We start from the raw sequence: 19,018 nt of genomic DNA on the forward strand, positions 1-19,018 counted from the left end.
TCCGGGGGGGTGTCACTCTTTGCCGTCGTCCCCCCGGTCCCGCTCCCCGGCACCCTCCGGGGGGGAAGTGACAGCCTTTGTGCCCTCCCTCCCCCCCCGGCTCCGCGGAGGGGCCGTTGCCAGCCCGGGGTGGGGGGGGGACCGGGGGGGGGTGCGGTAGTCCCGGGGGGGTGAATTCGGGAAGGGGGCTGAATTCGGGAGGCGGGGTGGGGGCGACCTCGGGCACAGCCCGTGTGTGCCCCCGCGTCCCCCATCCAGAAGAGCGTGGCCAGCAGGTGGAGGGAGGTCATCCCCCCCCTCGGCTCTGCCCCAGGGAGGCCCCATCTGGAGCCCTGGGTCCAGTTCTGGGCTCCCCGGTTCCAGAAGGACAGGGAACTGCTGGAGAGGGGACAGCAAAGGGCCACCAAGAGGATGAGGGGACTGGAACATCTCTCCGATGGGGAAAGGCTGAGGGATTTGGGGCTCTTCAGCCTGGAAAAAAGCCGACTGAGGGGGGATCTTATCAACGCTGATCAATACTTCAAGGGGGGGTGTCAGGAGGACGGGGCCAGGCTCTTCTCAGTGGTGCCCGGGGACAGGACAAGGGGTAACGGGCACAAACCTGCCCCTGGGAAGTTCCATCTCAAGACAAGGAGGAACTTCTTTGCTGTGAGGGTGGCAGAGCCCTGGCACAGGCTGCCCAGAGAGGTGGGGGAGTCTCCGTCTCTGGAGACATCCCAACCCCGCCTGGAGGCGTCCCTGTGCCACCTGCTCTGGGTGACCCTGCTCTGGCCGGGGGTGGGACGGGGGGATCTCCAGAGGTCCCTTCCCACCCCGGCCGCTCTGGGAGTCTGTCATCTTAATGCCCCCCCAGGAGACCCCTGGCCTTCTTGGCCACCAGGTCCCATTGGTGGCTCCGCAGAAGCCGTTCCCTTTCTGCGTCCCTTCAGGGGCTGTTAAACCCCAATTTGTCTCTTTCCCACCCCCTCCAGCCCCCTCATACCTCTCTTAAGACCACCCCTCCCAACCAGCAGGGTTCTGGCCATGCCAGCCCCGGGCGGGGGTGGCGGGGGGGGGTGTCCCCTCCTTGGTGTCCCCCCCCTCCGGAGCGGCAGTGCTGGCAGGCGGCGGCAGAGGGCGGCAGCAGCCCGGCCCTGGCACCGCGCTCCAGCACACGGACCCCGGGCTGCCAAAAACTTTATTGGAGAAGAGCAACGGAGCCCCCCTGTCCCCCCCGCCCGGGGACCGAGCGGGGGGGGGGGTCGCTACGGTCCACTCCCCCCCCCCCCCCGCCAAGTTTTCCCCGGGTTTGCTCCCGGCTGGGCTGCATTTCCCTTTGGCATCCCCCCACCGTCCGCTCTGGGCTCCCCCATAGCCCGCGCGGGGCACCCAAGCACCCATCGCTGGGCAGATGTGGACCCCCCGGCCAGATGTGCACCCCCCCCGCCAGCCCGATAGGCACCCTCCCAGCTATGGGGCAGAGGCGCTTTGCGTCCTTCCTGCTTAAAACGGGGCGGATTGAGAGCGCGGCGTCCCATGACGCTCCGTGCGGGATGCATCCCCCGCTCCCGACGCCCCAAAAAACGGGATTGGAATGATTTACCCTCCCCCGGGGGAGGTGGGGGGGATACTGGGCTCCTAAGGCACAAAATGAACAGTCCAGCAGCAGCCGGGGGAGCGATTCAGTCGTCCTGCCAGAAAGGCAAGGAGCCTGGGCCCGATCCCGACCTGGCTTGTGGGGCGGTGAGCCCTGCTGTGCCCCCCCCAGGCAATACCGTGTCCCGGCAGGATGGCAAAGCCACGGGGGCAAAGGGAGCTGCCAGCGGCTAAAGCCCCCCCGCCCCCCGAGTCCGTCCCTGGGAGGGAGGAGGTGGGGAGCGGCCTGGCTGCGGGAGCCGGGGGGCAGGGGGGGGATGCCCAGCCCCTTCCCCATCACCGACCCCCCCCGCCGCCGCCGCGGCGCTCAGTCGTCGGCCACGATGGACAAAGCCCGCAGCTCGCTCAGCTTGGCGTCGTTCTCCCGCTCCCGCTGCTCGTCGCTCAAGCCGGGCCGGTCGATCTGCGCCGTCAGGTCCCCAAAAATCTTGTGCATCTCCGTGTAGTAGACAACCTGGGGAGGATGGGGGGGGGGGGCGGGGGGAAGAAAGATGGGGGCGATTGGAGCTGGGGGGTGGTCTCCTTCCCCACCAAGAGGTGCGGCGCTGCCCGAGCCAGCCCCTCGCCTTAGCATTTCTGTTTCTAAAATAGCTTCCTCCCATGTGTTAATGCCACCCCCTGAGATTATTACAACTCAACACATTTTAATAACGCGCTGCCCTTCTCTGCTCGCTTCCCATCTGGGGAGCTGCGCGCACGGGGGGCCGCCGCCGGCGCCCAGCGCCGCCGCGCAGCCACGGGCCCCGTGCCGCAGCCCGGTGTCCCTTGCCCGTCCCCCGCCCCGGCGTCACCGGCACCGGGGCAAACCTACCTGGTGCCACCAGGCACCGCAACAGGTCTCGGCTCCCCGGGCAGGGGCACGGCGAGGGTGGCGAGCAGCAACGCCTGGCAGCGCCACGAAGCAAGGGGGAGGGGGTGTTTTAATAACGTGCTAATTAGCACCGCCAATTAACTCCGGCAGCGAGCCGGCGGCGCTTGCCGGAGTGGGAGCCGGTGGGTCAAGCGCAGGCAGATGGCACCGGGCTTGCCAAAGGAGAGCCGGGGTGGCCAGCGGGCGCTGGCAGCGAAGGAGAGCCCCCGGCGCTGCGGGGAGGGTGGCAGAGTCAGGACCCCCCCCACCCCTCTCAATTTTGGAGAGCTGCGGTGCCCCGCGGGAGGAGGGCGATGGGGATGCCATGCCTGGGCATTCCCCCCAGCTCGGAGGGGGAAGCGTTGCTGGACGGTGCCGGCGTTGCCCCCATTTCACAGAGGGGCACAGGCGAGGCTGGCGGGGGGGGGCCCGGCATCTCCAGCAGCGCCAGCGTGGAGACACGCACAGTCTCCATGGAGACCGGCTCCCCTAATCTTGCTCAAAAATGATGCTTATTTTGGGCAGGGCCGAGGGGAGATGCTGGGGACCCGGGTGCCTTTGCCAGCTGCCTCCATTCCCCCCCCCCTCCTCCCCCCTCCTGGGTACCGGGGTGCAGCGGGGGCTGCTCCAGGGCTGGGGCTCCCCACGCAGCGGGCGCCGGGTGATTCAGCAGCAATGCTCATTTACACAGTGACTAACGAACCCCGCTCGGCGGCGGCAGGGCCGAGCGGGCTGGCATGGGGGGCATGAACACCCTCCTCCTCCCCCCCCCCCCCCCCGCCAACCACCCCATTGCAGCCCCCTCCACCAAACCATGGCCCCACAACCGGCTCACCCCACTCCTCCCCGCCGGCTGCAACCCCGGTCCCACGCTGGTAAGAGATGCTGCCCTGAGCTGAGAATGCCAAAACCACCCCCCCCCCCGCCACCATAATCCCTGGGTCAGCACGGTCCCCGGAGGCCAAACCTGGCACCGGAGCTCCGGAGCAGCCCCCCCGTGTCCCTTGTCCCCAGCCCGCCATCGGATGGGTTCGGTTCTTTGCCGCATGGCCAAGTGGCACGGCCAATTCTGTCACAGAAAAGGCACCGGCACCTTGAAACCGGTCTCCCCGGGATGGCAGGGCAGCCATGGGAGCTGCCGCCCCCCCCCCCGAACCCCCCCACCCCAGGATTGCCCCCTCCCCACGCCCCGGGCATGCCAGCATCCACGGCAGCATCTCCGCCGTATTGAACGGGCAAAGCAGAGCAAATATTTCGGTCGCTGCCCCCCCTTCCACCGCCCACGAGCCGCAGCCACGGAGCCCTTCCCGCAGGAGACGCCGGGGCCCGGCGGGTCTCCTTGGGGATGCTCCTCTCCCCCAGCAGGACCCAGTGCCTAACCAGTCGGCAGGCAGCTGGGGCGCCAGCAAGCACCGCCATCCCAGTCTCCTGCGCTTTATCAACGAGATCCCACGGGCATTGGGCCCCCCCAGGGCTTTTCTCCCCTTGAAACACGGGTGAAAACCATCACCGTGCCTATGGGGGTGGGTGGGATGCACCCCAGACCGACGGGCACCGACAGCCCCAGCAGTGGCGGGGGGGGGGGGACCCCCGGTGCCTGCAGCTCAATACTTTTCCAGCTATGGATACCATACGCTCCGTCCCCCATCCCATCAAATCCCATCCCCAACTCGCCTTTGAGAGCGAGCCAAGGGCCCCCGAGTCCACCTGTCTTGAACTAATTCTGTTTCGGGACACCGTGTTCTCCCGATTTTCTATAGATCGCGTTTACAATGCCCCAGCCGGGCGGCAGCAGGTTGTGTTTATGTCAGCCCTACACAAAACAAGAGTCACTGCCAGGGCTGGACCGTTTGGTTCCCCCCCCCCCCCCCCGCCATTTCCTTAAAAACCAGGGGAGCATCGCGTTTTCTAGCTGGAAAAAACAAAAGCGCAAAGAGGGAAGGAAGCGTTCGCGCGCTCGCAGCGGCAACGGAGCTCCAAATCTCCCCCTTTCATCTTCATGTGGCCACTTCAAAGTCCCCAGCCAGGGAAATATTTGCCTCTGTTGGCTTGGCCCAAGGCACGTGGGTGGACAGAAGCATTTGGTGTTGAATGTTACAGTCCCCGCGAGCCCGGGGCATGTCACGCCGTCAGGAGACACCCGGCAGCGGGGCCGGCGGCCAAGCCGTGCCATGGGAACCCAGCCGCCCGGCCAGAAGGTCTTGGAGGGTCTCGTTGGGTCAAAGCCATAAAAGCTGCTGCTCCGGAGCCGGTTTGAAGCGGGATCCTTCCCTTTTGCCATGCCACGGCTTCTTCCCACCAAGGCGGCCGCTGGCCGGTGCCACTTGTCACACGCTTGTCTCACTTTAACCCCCTCTGTTTTCTCCAGGGCCAAAAAAAAAAAGGGAAAAACGACACGGTTTTGCACGCAGGGCCGCCTTCGAATGGTGGGTTTGACCCAGGGACAAGTCACAGTCCCCGGCACGGTGCCACCCAAGCGCAGAGCTGATCCCAGCATCCCAGTCCCTATCCGTCCCTTCCCTTGAGGGATACGCGCTCCAGCCCCGTTGGCCAACCCATGGCTCCTCCAGGTACCCGCAGAAGAGGCTGAAAATCGAAATTCCGCTAATGTGGAACCCCCCGAGACGCTAAATAAGCTCAACGAGGCACGGAGGGAAGAGAGAACCGGGGAAGCGGCGGCGGGATGAATGGGGCTGGCACAGCCCGTCCCCCATTCCCGTGCCTCCCATCGCCCGCTCACCGCCGGGACGTTGGGATGGGGACGGGGATGGTGCCGGCATCGCTCCCCCTGCCCCGGTGCCTGCAGGTGAGCAGCCGCGGCGGTGAGTCAGGGCTCGCGGGTGCTATTCCCGGCTCGCCACTGACTCATTACGTTACCTTGGGCAAGTCACTTCCCTTTTTCTTTTTCATTTCAGCCACCTGCGCCGGGGGAGACGCCACGTAGCCACCGGGCAAGAGCTCCTGAACGGCGCTGGGGGGGACCACGGGACACCCCGAGCCCAGCCCGGGCACAAACGAGTCATTCCTTAGGGGAACGCCGAGCCGGTGCGTCCCTCCCCGGGGGTGGAAGGATGCAGCCAGCGCTGGGGAAGAGGGATGCAGCTCCCATCCAGGTAGGCGGGGAGGGCGGGATGCGACACGCTTTAGCATCCATCTGGGACCAGCTCTCGTCTAGCCTACGGGAGACGCATCAGCTTTGTTACGCCGCCGCCTCTCGGGTATTAAACAACAAGGTTGGGCCAGCCTTTCCGAAAAAAAATCCACACCTGAAGAGAAGCGGGGCAGCCGGCCAAGAAACAAAATCGAGGATTCCCCAAGGAAGAAGAGGGTATGAATGGAGAACATTCCCCGTTCTCCCAAGGAAGAAGAGGCTAAGAATGGCAACCAGCCCCGGCAACCAGCCCCCCGCTGCTCCGCGCTCGCATCTCCCATGCACCCAGCTCTTTATAGAAGGGTCCAGGTTGGAAAAGACCTTTAGGATCATCGAGTCCAACCATCAACCCAACGCTGCCCAAGCCACCACTGACCCACGTCCCTCAGCACCACGTCTGCCCGGCTTTTAAATCCCTCCAGGGATGGCAATTCCATCATTGCCCTGGGCGGCCTGTTCCGATGTTTGACAACCCTTTGGGCGAAGACGTTTTTCCTGATATCCACCCTAAACCTCCCCCGGTGCAACTTCAGGCCGTCTCCTCTGGTCCTATCGCCTCTAATTCAAAGAGTAACAGAGAAGAGACATGGAGAAGAGACATCGCTCCCCCCCGGCGCTGCTCCCGACGAGCCGCGGCAGGAGCCAGCTGGCAGCCGGGAGCCAGCAGGAGCCGAGCGAGGGACACGGTGGCCAAGGACAGGGGGGCAAAGCCGCTCTCTAAGGAAACCGCCGGCCGGGACAGGCGGCATTCCGGTTTCAAGGTCTCGGCCAAACGACCCACCCACAGCCAGCGGCCGGAGAGGGTTTGCAAAGCCTGGGGGGGGAAAAGAGCGGGGGGCGGCGAGATTTTTGCGGTGGCTCCAGGGAGTCTGGTTGGGATGGCTGGAAGAGGGAGCCCCCCGCGCGCCCCCGATTGCTAAGGGAACAGCGAGAACAGCATCCCCAGCACCCACCCAGCCGGCGGCAGGGTGCATCGGCACCATCTGGTAGGTGAATCAGCCTGCAGACAACTTGCTGGCAGCTCTGTGGAGAGCCTTTTTTCCACCCCCCCCCCCCCACCCCCCGCCACCACCACCAAGTCGGAGGTGAGATGAGAAATGTGCTCTCTGCACCACCTTGCAGCCGCCCCGCCGCACCTGGGTGGCTCCAGCACCTTCCCTTCCGAAAAAAAAAACAAAAAACAAAAAACCAAAAAAAACCAAAAAACCCAAACCCCAAAACGTAAGGAAAAATAACGCCCACGGTGGGGTTTCGCCCACCTCCTGGCGCTGGACCCCCCCCGGGATGCAGGGCACGACGACGGCAGAAGTTCAAAGCTAAATGAGATGCCCACAATTTGCCTCTCCAGCCGCAAGGAAAGGGCGAGAGGAGGAGGAAGACGGGAGGAGGAGCGGCAGCGGGGCACGGAAGGAAGCCGGAGGCCGGCAATTCGAGCGGGCTCCTGGCGGTCCTTCCTACTCGACCGCCAGCACCGCATCACCGCAGGTACCAGCAGATGCCAACCTGCCCTTCTGCCAGGACAAGGTCCAACCATCACCTTCCCAGTGTCCCACCGCCCGTCCCACCACTGCTCCCCGTGCCTTCTCACCGCTCCGTAATTAAATCGCTGGAATTAACGACGTTTGGGCAGAGGATGGCCGCGCGTTACCTAACACGCAGCTCGAGAAGGTGCCTGGCTCCAAGAGGAATCCACCCCCCCGTAGGACCCCGGATGCTCTGCAGGGAGGATGCCCACCAAAGGGACAGCTGGTAGACAGGGGACAGCATCTCACCTGCGCCCGGACCAGCGACTCAAAGCTGGGTTTGAAGTAATCGATGCGGCTGCTGTAAAACTTGGGCATTTCCTCCAGGAGCTGCTTGTTTTTGGCTTCGAAGTCCTCCTTCACCGGCCTCAGCTCTTCACGGGCCTGGGAAAGGAGAGAGGATTGGGGGGGTCAGACATCTGGGAAAACGCCCTTCCCTTGGGCAGACCTGCACAGAGGGCACCCCAGGCCGGCAGACTGCTCTGCTTTGACCCGAGGACAACCCGTGACCGGCTAACGGAGTCTGGTGGGACCACGTGACCAGTTAATGGAACAGGGTGAGACCTACAGGACCATCCAATGGAGCCTGGTGGGACCCAAGTGACCAGCTAATGGAACCTGGTGGGACCCATGCGACAATTCAACAGAGCCTGGTGAGACCCAAGTGACCAGCCAATGGAACCTGGTGGGACCTATATGACCATCCAATGGAGCTTGGTGGGACCCAAGTGACCAGCTAATGGAGCCTGGTGGGACCCAAGTGACCAGCTAACAGAGCCTGGGGGGACCTATATGACAATCCAATGATCATCCAATGGAGCCTGGTGGGGCCCACGCAACCATCCAACGGAGCCTGGTGGGACTCCAGTGAGCAGCTAATGGAGCCTGGTAGGACCTAAATGACCAGCTAAAGGAACCTGGTGGGACCTATATGACCATCCAATGGAGCCTGGTGGGACCTAAGTGACCAGCTAACGGAGCCTGGTGGGACCCAAGTGACCAACTAGCGGAGCCTGGTGGGACCCAAACTCTGACCCTGGACCATGGGGAAAGCCACGGGACACCTAGAGAGGCTGCTGCAGAGATCACGAGCCAGCTGGTCTTCTCTCCCTCAGGAGAACAGGGAAAAAAAAAGCAACCCCAAAGCTCAGCCAGGCTGGAGAACATCCCCATCCACGTCCGTGTCCCCTCGCCCTGCGATTCCCAAGAGCGTCGCCAGAGGATCCTGCCCCCACCGTCATTTTTGCCCATGACCTTCAGCTCAGCGCATCCAACTGGCTTCTTTAAACAGAAGCGTGGGGAGAAAGGGAAATGTCTCTGAGATGGTGTGGAAAAGGGCAGGAGGGGGTGGGCTGTGAAATATTAGACGGGTTCAAGTCTGCCACTTAATCCCGGTGCCATTCCGACGGGAGGGGGGGAGAAAACCGGCCAGCCCAGCCCAGCCCATCCGCGGCGCCGGACCCGCTCCCCGGGACAAGGCGCCGGAGGGATGGGACGAACAAAACCTGAAATAATATCAGGCTTCAGTAGATCTGAGAGGAAAACGAGCAAATTCGTCGTCTGCCACGGGGCCTGGGGTGGAGTTCAGGTGGGGGCCCCAAAGAGCAGAAGACTTTGAGAAAAAAAAAAGCTCTGAAAGGGAAGACGCAAATTTGCCGCTCAATAAAAATACCCGGATGAGATTAGGCTATTTCCCATCAAATCTGTGGATCTCTCTGATGCCTTAAAGGATTCTTTAAGGCTCCCGCGGGCGTTTATTTTGCGGGGCGAAAATTAGATCACACAGAAGTTCATTAAGGGGGGAAAAAAAATAAATATTAAATAACTAAAACCTGCTTAATCACCAGGACAAAAGCATTCCCATTTTTCCAGCCCCAGCTTTAGTCACCGAGGCTAAGCGAAATAAGCTGCTTACTATTAAATCGGGGGTTTCTTTTGTTAAGGCTGATAGGGCTGTTCTTTAACACAAAACTTCCTTTTTTGTGATGGAAAGCCAGCAGAAAATACACGTTCTTTGACGCCGAGAAAGTCAACTGCTCCTTCGGGGATCAAGCAAGGTTCTGCAGGAGCGACAGATTTGAGGAGAAACGCTGGTGTAGATTTAATTAAAAATAAATAAATAAATAAATAAATAAACCCATCATAATTTTGCTAAAATTTGGGAGAGAGAAAAGAATCTGGCGAAGCTTCCTGCTAACCAATTACTGCAATTTTCCAAGACGAATTTCGGCAACAGGTGGCAAACAGAAAGCCTCGAATCGCTCTGATCTTCCCCTTTTCCCACCCAAGATGCGGAGGTCGGGGTGGGGTGGCGGGGGGGAGGCGGTGGGGGATGAAATCCCGTGGCTTTTATCCCATTCGATTTTGGAAAACTGGCTTTTTTTTCCCCTTTGCTCGAGTGCCCGAACTCGCATTCCCGTTACCGAGCGCCCTGCGCGGCGCTTTTACACCCTTCCCCAATGTTTTTATTTCACGGAGGGGCTCGGCATGGATGTGAAATCCTAGGCGGGGTGGGGGGGGAAAAAGCTCTTCCCGAGTTTTCCCGCTGGCTCTGCTCGGGTTTTTGGGTCCGGGAGCGTCTGGGTACCTGGTGTAACTTGGCGAGGACGGGGCCGGTCCTCTCCTTCTCCTCGTATTTCTCCACCTTGGACTGCAGGCGCTTGTAGTCCTGCAGCGTCTGCTCCCGTCTCTTCACCGCCATGTTCAAGCTGGGAAAAACGCTGCTAAACCTGGGGAAAGGATGAAAAGGGAAATTTTTTAATTTTTTTTTTTTGGGGGGGGGGGGGAGTGGGACGCAGCATCCGAGACGATCTCCCAGCCGAAAGCGCCCCGAATAATTCCGGATGCGCGGCAAAAACCCGCAGGGGTTTAAACCAAGCCTGTGGCGAACACCGACGCTTTCACCGCCATCTTCCAGGAGACCGGAAGAAAATACAAAGCGATATATATAAAGTTTTTTTTCCAAAGCCTTGCCAGGGTGCGGGGTTTGAGAGGGGAACTAGAAGCACGTGCTTGGGTTGTTTTGTATATTTTTTTTTTTTTTTTGGGGTGGATTCCTGTGTCCAAGGGTGTGTTTTGAAATAATAACAAGAAAAAAACCAAACCAACCCAGGCAATTTTGCAAAGCCTGGTAAAAGTACTCCAAAGGTCCCAACCTGCTGCTGAGTTCTCCTGCCAGCCCTTCTGCTTTTACCATTAGTTCTTTATTTTTAACAGTTTGCCCCCCCCACCGCCGCCCCGGGCTCTTCCAGCTGCTGTATTCCAGAACATGGAGAGCCGGGACGGGGAGCTGGGACGGGGGGGCGGGACGGAAACTGCGGCAGAAAACAAAGCTGTTAACTCCACAAAACGAACCAAAACGCAAAAAAAATAAACAACTTCCCCCCGCCCCCCCAAATATAGAATTAGCTAATGCGGTTAATTCCCCCACCAGCGCGTTTGGAAAAGGAAAGGAGCCGGGCGAGGAGGTGAATCAAAAGTCCGGGGCTGGGGGGGGGCGGAAAAAACAAAAAAAGAAATATGAAGTGCAAAAATTGAAGTGCAAAATACGAAGTGCTTTTTTTGGGGGGTGATTTTCGGGGGTTGCAAACCCCAGAGCTTGCCCGGCTCCGACCCCCACGCCGAAGGATTAACAGCGGCCAACAATTAGGCAGGCTTACGGGATGATTCGTCCGATGAAAACGTGTTACAAATGGTGGAAACGGGAACACCTGACGGCGGAGACGAGAGGGAATTATTTTTGAAGGCGACAGGAGAAGGGAAAGCCAGAAACCGGCTCGTCTCCCAAATTGCAGTAAATCAAATTATAGCGGTGGGGACCGCGCCGGTGCCGGGCTCTGGGTTGGTATGAGACGGGTCACAGTACTTCTGGATATATTAATTTAATCTCCACAAATCATAGGGTTATTTTTGGGGGGGGGGAAGGGGACAAGGCCGGGAACCGGTCGTGAAAAATGTGTACAAAGCAGCTTGGTGATGATTTTCGCCAAGCAAACTGCTTTCTTTTGAATGGCAAAAAACCCCAAAACTAAACAAACAAACAAAAAAAACCAACAAAGAGATAACAATCCGTCTATAATCTAGGCTGGGGAAATTAGGAAAAAGAAAAACATTAGGAAATGTCAGGAAGAAGAAAACATCAGGAGAAAGAAAAACACACATCTGACTTTACGACTGATTGGCTTTAGACGGAATCGGGCGCGGGGTTAAGACGGAGGCATCCGGGTTCCAAGAAAACCATGGGCATCCTCAAGCCCTGCAGAGCCACCCCGTCCCCTATTAAAAAGAAAAATAATCTAATTTTTCCGACGCTGTGGTCGCCCCGGAGGGTGTTAATATGCCGGACCCGGGGGGTGTGTGCGGAGGCAAAGCTTTACCGATTTGCAAGGGGCAAGCGCCAGAAGGCAGGGAAAAGGGGAAACATTTGCGTTTAAGCGTTTCTGTTCAAGCGTTTGCGTTCCAGCATCCCTCCGGGAGACGACGAACGGGGGGACGGGGTCCCCGCGGGCCGGGGACGAGCGGGGCCGGTCCCTGCGCGGCTCTCCTGGGCTCCCCCCCGGGGATATTCTCCTCCCAACGGCGACTATTGCGGGACGTGGCGTCGGGAGCAACCTGCAAAAGTCATCAGGGAGCTCGCCCCAGCGTCACCCAGCGTCACCCGGCATCGTCACCCTGCCCGGCTGCCCTGACATTGCTTTTTATGGTCCCCTTCCCACACCGCTCCCTATTATATTTAAACACCGCGGCTGTGCTGAGCTCCGGGCTCTCACCATCTCCTCGGCTGCTATAAAATCTCTCCTCCCTCTACATAAAGTCCCCAAAAAATACGCCCTGGGAGGGGCGGGGGAATGGGGCCGGGCAGGACGGACCGCAGGGAAGGGGGGTACCCAGGTTTGGGGAGGGGGCGGGGGGTGTCTCCTGGGTATAAAAGCACAGACGCTCTTTGCCGAGGGCGCACAGGTAACGCCAGCAGCTCGCGGTGGCAGATTCTGCCGAAATTTCCCCCAATTCTTCAGGAGGCGGCAATAAAAAGGAAGGATCCTGTCAGGCCAGCGGCTCCCGGCTTTATTTTTGGGTTATATCCTTGACGGGGCGGGTTTGGTAACGGCACGCTGCTCCGGTGGGAGCGACACAGGACTCACTTCTCTTCTAATGCCTGGGAAAACTGCCCTTTTAGAAGCCTCTGGTGCCTGAGCTGGTGAAAATATTTACTTTATCGCCAGCGACGGTATGCGGGATTCAAGATCTCAGTGTTTTTGAGCTCGCCAGGTGCGGGGACGAGGAGGAGCGAGACCCGGGCGCTTGGCCCAAGGTGCCAACGGCGTTATTTCATACCACGAACGGCACATTCCGTAGAAATCAGAGAGTTTGCTGAGGAGTTTTCTCTCTCTCCTGTGATGCCTGTGACCCTGAGATCTCCTCACCCCGGTGCCGGAGCCCCGAGCCCTCGCAGGGTCCCACACCGGCTGTCCCCTACTGTATATTTCATATTGGTATCGGGATCAACACTGGTTCTTTAGTATTATTAATGTTAATTATTTAGTCTTATGCTATTAAATCTATTTATATCTCAGCCCTCGTAGTTCCTTGGTTTTCCTCAATTCCCCTTCCCGGGTGGGGAGGGCTCATCGGGTGAGAGAATAGTTGTCTAAACGACAATAAATTGTGGGTTTCTCAGACCGTAACACACACACGACCCCCTTACCCCTCCCCATCGCAGCCGAAAGCGGGGCAGGAGCACGACGCAGCTCACGGGGGCGAATGGAGCTGCTCCTCTGCGACGTGCCTCCGGGCTGGGAAACGTGGGAGGAGATGGCCCGGAGCTGGGAAATCCTCCTTTCCCCGCTCCGCAGGGAGCCTGTGCCCCAAACGCCGAGCCGCGGCCATCCCCTCCGGGGCCACCAAGCCACCAAGCGTGGCCTGGATGCAGCCGTCACATCCCTCAACCCTTAGAAGACGCGTATTGAGAAGACGCCTCAAAGATGCTGAGCCGGTACCCAACGCTAGCTTTTCAACGGCGGTTTTTTCCCGCAACGGACCAGCTTTTGAGCCCTTTCTCCCACACGCTCGGCCCTTCCGCGGTCGGTGCTGGCACATTAAAAAGAGCCACGAGACACCGGAGAATTAACACGCAGCCATTTTTACATCTTACCAACGCGCGACCGCAGGGGAAGAGCGAACCCTTGAGCTCAGCTGAGAACGCAGAAGCCGAGCAGCGACACAGTTTCCCTTCGCTTTGAAGTCAAATCTGGTTTTAAAAAAGGGAAAAAGGCTTGATTCCTAATATCAACTCGGCGCGATTTTGCAGCCCGTAATGGAAGGACGCTGTACTCCGGCAGCGCTTTAAAAAAATAAAATAGCTAGAGCGCTGGATCTGAAGAGGCTGTTACCGTGTAGGCACAGCAACTACTGTCTCACAAGGACTTCTAATGCATAGATTATACGCTGTATTTCAGAGAGATGGGGGGGAGAAGAAGCTCAGCCATTAATAAAACGCACCGCGCCGGCTCCCTGGCTCCAACCCACCTCCCCGCAGCCCCGGCTCCAACAGCGATAAGTGACGGGTTGTTGAGGGATGTGCACGGGAGGGCTCAATCCGCCCCCTATGAGATGCTCAAGGGGTTTTAAAGGCCGCAAAGTTGACACCCCTGTGAGTTTTTCCCCAGCAGCCGCAGCGTGGGGATTTCTAAGGTGCTGGCAAACCCCACGTGGCAGCTGAGGTTGTCCCGGTGTGGTGGTTCTGCACCGCCGGCACCAGTGGGAAGGACCAGACCAGCCATGGCTCCTTCAAGACACCAACGGAGAGCCAACCGAGGTCTCCCTGGGCCAACCAAGGTCTTCTTGTGCCAACTGAGGTCTCCCTGGGCCAACCAAGGTTGTTGTGCCAACCGAGGTCTCCCTGTGCCAACCGAGGTCTTCTTGTGCCATCCAAGCTCTCCCTGGGCCATCCAAGCTCTCTGTGCCAACCAAGCTCTCCGTGCCAACCAAGCTCTCCCTGGGCCACCCAAGGTCTCCCTCTGCCATCCGAGCTCTCCCTGTGCCATCTGAGGTCTTGTGCCATCCAAGCTCTCCCTGTGTCACCGAGCTCTCCATGTGCCATCCAAGGTCTCCCTGGGCCACCCAAGCTCTCCTTGGGCCATCCAAGGTCTTCTTGTGCCAATCGAGGTCTCCCTGTGCCATCCAAGATCTCTCTTTGCCAACCAAGCTCCCCCGTGAGTCACCTGGATTAATTTTCACGCCGGATCAGCCCAGCCCCAGCAGGGAAGGATGCTCCTTCCTCGGCCTGAGCTGGGTCGAGGCGAGAAGCTGCCTCCAGCCCCTGAAGGAATTACTCCGTATGAATTCCCTATCAACCCAGCAGCTCTGAAATTCCCCCCCGGAGTTCAGAAAAAAGCGGGTTTCTTGCCCATGTTGAAGTCCTGCCCGGGTTTTTTCTCCCCGTGTGTACAGAAATACGATCCCAAGCCATGCGCCAGGGGTGGTAAACACGCCGTGAAGGCTGATAGGGAGATACGGGCTCCACCACTGCCAAGTTATTCCAATGACTTAATAAATTGCTGCATTTCACACGTCATCCCAGTGTCTTCGCAAATATCTCAAGCATGTTATTTACAAATGCTCCTGGCAGAAAGGCCGGCTACAAACCCTCCAAAAGCTCCCGCCATCCACAAACACATCCCTCAGCCTCCCAAGCCCTGCAAGAACGTTCCTAGGAGGATCTCAAAGCTTTGCCAAAGCCCCTGGCTGAGCATCGCAGACCCTCCTGGCCCCCGCAGACGTCCGTGGTGCCAGCAGACGAGGAGCATCATCGGTGCCATGGGCGGTGAGGAACCTCCAAACAGCATCAGCCACTCCGGAAATAAAGTCTAAACAATTAAACCCAGAATTTTAGCATTTTAGCCCGACCAGGGAAGCCTGAGAAGCAAATCCATGGTCATTTCACCCATCCATTCCCCCCCCACACCGAGCAAGGGCAACGACTGTATGATTCCTCCTGCGGCAGAGTGCTCTGGGAAGCAGAGATGGAAAGCCCTGGAGCAGATGTGGGTATTTATTATAATTTATTGATAAGCCCAGCACCATCCTCCTCCCTACGCTCCACCCAGACCCTGCTTCTGTAGAGGATGAGAGGCTCTGACAGCCGTAACCACTCACAAATCCCCAGCGCCGCCCTCTCTTACTCCATACTTTTTTTTCTTTTTTTTTTTTTTTTAAATACAAAGCCGAGAAAACCGAAGCCGACTTAAAAAGAAAATTTGGTGGGTACGGTGCTACAAAGCCCAGAGCGGGAGCGAAGGTAAAACAGCAGCACAGGGCATTAGAGCCCCCGCCATGAAAGCAGCTTGCGGAATAAGCTGCCGTTGTTCCCTGTCACTTTTTAGGCAAGGCTGCTGAGAGGGGATTACAGCCCAGGCGGCTTAAAAGGAGCAGGTGAGGGGAGATACGCAGGGATAACGAAAAGAAAATACAAATTACTGTCTCCCCGCTGCTGCCGGGGGGAGAGGGGGAACGTACCGGCGAACTCCTCTTAGGATGACAGTTTAGCCTTGGAGAAAAAAAAAAAAAAAAAAAAAAAGTATAAATCACCCGCTTCTCTGAATTATAAATCGTGTTGCCAGCTCGTCTCCACGCCAGCCTCCCCTCAGCTTCCCCTAATGAAAGGACGGGGTTGGTGAGACACAGCCGCGGGAGATAAAAGTGCCACCGGGATTCCCGGCGCGGCCGGATTCGTTCGTTAGTCAGCCCAGCTGACACGTCTGGGCCTCGAAAACTTAAAAACTTCTCTCCTTCTCTGATCGGAGGCTCCTGGTGAGCCCAGCGAGCGGCTTTTTGTGGGGACGCTGGGGGAACGGGACCGTCCCCTCACCTCCCCGAGCACCCCGGCTTCTCCTCTCCATCCCCGCTGCCCCCAGGCACCCCTGATGCCTCCCCGACGCTCGCCCTGCAGCTTCCACCACCCCCGTTTTCAGTCTCGCGATGCAAAAGAGGCGCTAAGGCTTTGGCAAAGGGAAAAATAATAGTAAAACCTTTATTTTTCCCCATTTGCAAGTGTCTCGAGCACTCTCGTTGGCAGCCCCGTGAGCCGGACAAGGCTGGAAGCACACGCGCTCTTCCCTATGGCATTATTTTAGGGACAACAGCTGGGAAAATGAATGCGAAAGGAAGCCGGCAGGGTCTGCGGCTGGCACCGGACAGGGGAAAAAAAGGAATGAAAGAGCTGGGGAGCGTGAGATGCAGAAGAAAGGGCCGGTGGGTGAGATGAGGAGGAAGCTCGAGAGGCACAAGGATGGCCGAGCGTGAGGCCGAAGCATCTGGGCTATGTTGGGGGATGCCTGCCATTCCTCAGCCCGTGCCCACACGTCCGTCGTGGGCCCCCGTCCACCCACCAGGAAGGGGGGGGGGAAATTAAAACCAGCCCTTCCGACGAGAGCGAAAAGGAACAGAAAGGAAGATGCTGGTAGAAAAAAAGCAGCGAGCTGGGGGGATTAGGCTGAGAGCCCCGCGCGGCGGGAGGGGGCCAGGCAGCCATGTGGCTAGCTTTGTGCACGAAATCCTCATTAGGGGCTCGTTAAGGACATGAAAGCGGCTTTTCCTGCTTCCGGTCCCCGGCACCCCTGGGGCCGCTGGCGGCCGGTGATCTGCTTCGGGAGGAAAGGCAGCTCGAGGGGTCACGTTAACGGCAGGGTTATGGGAAGAAGACGAAGACCCCCCTGGTCTGTGGATGCCAAGCACCGGTTGCTCTCATGGAATCACAGAATGGTTTGGGTTGGAAGGGACACTAAAGCCCACCCAGTGCCACCCCCTGCCCTGGGCAGGGACACCTCCCACCAGCCCAGCTTGCTCCAAGCCCCGGCCAACCTGGCCTTGAACCCCTCCAGGGATGGGGCAGCCACAGCTTCTCTGGGCAACCTGGGCCAGGGGCTCACCCCCCTCACAGCAAACAATTCCTTCCCCAGATCTCATCTCAATCTCCCCTCTGTCAGTGTAAAACCCTTCCCCCTCATCCCGTGGCTCCCCTCCCTGCTCCAGAGTCCCTCCCCAGCTTTCCTGGAGCCCCTTTAGGGCCTGGAAGGGGCTCCAAGGTCTCCCCGGAGCCTTCTCTTCTCCAGGCTGAACCCCCCCAGCTCTCTCAGCCTGTCCCCACAGCAGAGGGGCTCCAGCCCTCCCAGCATCTCTGTGCCCTGTTGCCGGCAGATACTTGCTGACGTACAGCTCTAATTGAATTTACACATCAAGCTGCTCCCGGATCGCACCTCTGGGACCTCCTGCTGCTGCTGCTGGCACCCAGGTGGCAGCACCCCTTGGGTCACCCCTGCCAAAGCTTCTCCCTGTCGGCTCGGAGCCGAGGGGACGGTACCACGACAGGGTGACCACGACATCCCGATGCTGATGGGATGGTCAAACATCTGCGGGAGGGTCAAACAGCTGGAATTTGTTACCTCCAGACCCCCACGGCAACAAGAATCATCTCCAAACGTGAAAAGCATTAAAACCCACAGATCTCCAAACCACCTGGCTTCTTTAAGCTGCTTCCTTCCTTCAACGCTGCCACACAGTATGTAATATTGAGACGACAATACACCCTCTAGCCCCATCCCCGATCCAGCCAACGCTCCTCACCCAAGCCGGAGTGAAGAACTGGAAGAGCCAAGTAAAAACCAGCTGTTTTTCTCCCCCTCCCTTGCCCCAAATCCGCGGATCTGCCGGGAATTTACGCAGGCATCTCCCAAAGAGGAGAGCAGCTCCCTCCTGACCTTTCCCCGCTCCCCCCCCCAGCTCCGTGCCCAACCCACACGCTAAAATATGCAATATTCTCATTAGAGCTTTGCTCCTTCCCTGAAGTTAAATGAGCAATTCCCAGCCAAGGGCTTCTCGGGGCCCAAAAAGCCAAACTCTGAACAACCCCACGGGCCCCAGAAGCAGAAGGATTTAAACAATACGAGCCTCCACACCCCCCCTCTAAATCTACTACCGCTTTCTTCTAACGCGGTTTAACAAATTCTCCAATATTTGTCTGAAACCTACTATCCCTGGCCAACGGACTGGAGCTTTTACCGCACATGTGCCTCTGATTACAATATATTCCCGCTAATGATAATTGCCTGGATTATACTTATCTGTTTCTTTGGCTAATAAACGAGAAAAGACCACCAGTGAAGATGTAATAAAGCGCAGCTGGTGTAGGAAAAGCCTTTTTCTAGGTCAGAGCAAGTTTGGGAGAGGCTGGGGAGGACTGTCTCCGCGAGGGGAAGCAATACCTAACTGGAAATAAGAAGAGCTCCTCAAGGCAGCTTTCATTAATCTGAAACTTTTATCCCAGAACCGTTGCCGGGGTTTATTTGCCAGCAGGACGAGGGGAGGTGCAAGCTCCGCGGTTCTCTCCTCTGCATCTCATTAGCCTCAAAACGGACCCTTGGGCTCCTTAAAAAAAAAAAAATAAAAATGTTCCCGGCCGCACGACTGGGCCGTGCACGTACCTACGCTCGCCGAGAGTCCCAAAAAGGGGAAGGAAAGGAACATTTTTTTTTTTTGCTCGGCGGGGAGACGCAGCCTCTCTGAGCATGAAACGTTAAGCTGTTTAAGAGCACGCAGCAGCTCTTTGCAGGTGCCAAAGGGCAGGAAGAGGAGGGGGGGGACCCTCCCCCCCCCACCGTATTCAAGTGCAATGGAAATTTTGGAAGTTGGAGAGAATTGCCAAGGCTGGAAAGCAGCCCGGAGGGCAAAGCGAACACCCTGACGTTTAACGAAGGGCTGATAACCGGCGAGATGAGCGTTCCGCCTGGCGAGATGAAACCTCCCGGCACCGCGCTGGGGCCAAGGGGGAACAAACCAACCCTCCCCGCATCCGGGAATAACTCA

General features: G+C 58.5%; 1 protein-coding gene across 3 annotated transcripts in view; it reads right to left on the bottom strand.

Annotated features, from left to right (window-relative positions):
• Positions 1–1,270: 1,270 nt before the first annotated feature.
• The window catches only part of BIN3 (bridging integrator 3), a 45,177-nt gene continuing 27,429 nt past the window's right edge, over positions 1,271–19,018 (bottom strand). The window contains exons 4-6 of one of the 3 annotated variants that reach the window (XM_054180751.1): positions 9,747–9,888; positions 7,409–7,543; positions 1,271–2,089 (exon numbers count right to left, since the gene is read on the bottom strand). In XM_054180751.1, the coding sequence (XP_054036726.1) occupies positions 1,943–2,089; positions 7,409–7,543; positions 9,747–9,888 (424 nt within the window). In that variant the 3' untranslated portion in view covers positions 1,271–1,942. The remainder of the gene's footprint in view (positions 2,090–7,408; positions 7,544–9,746; positions 9,889–19,018) is intronic. The other 2 variants (XM_054180750.1, XM_054180749.1) reach the window with 2 other exon arrangements.

Source organism: Rissa tridactyla, chromosome 20 (assembly GCF_028500815.1).
Source record: "Rissa tridactyla isolate bRisTri1 chromosome 20, bRisTri1.patW.cur.20221130, whole genome shotgun sequence".
Taxonomy (NCBI): domain Eukaryota; kingdom Metazoa; phylum Chordata; class Aves; order Charadriiformes; family Laridae; genus Rissa; species Rissa tridactyla.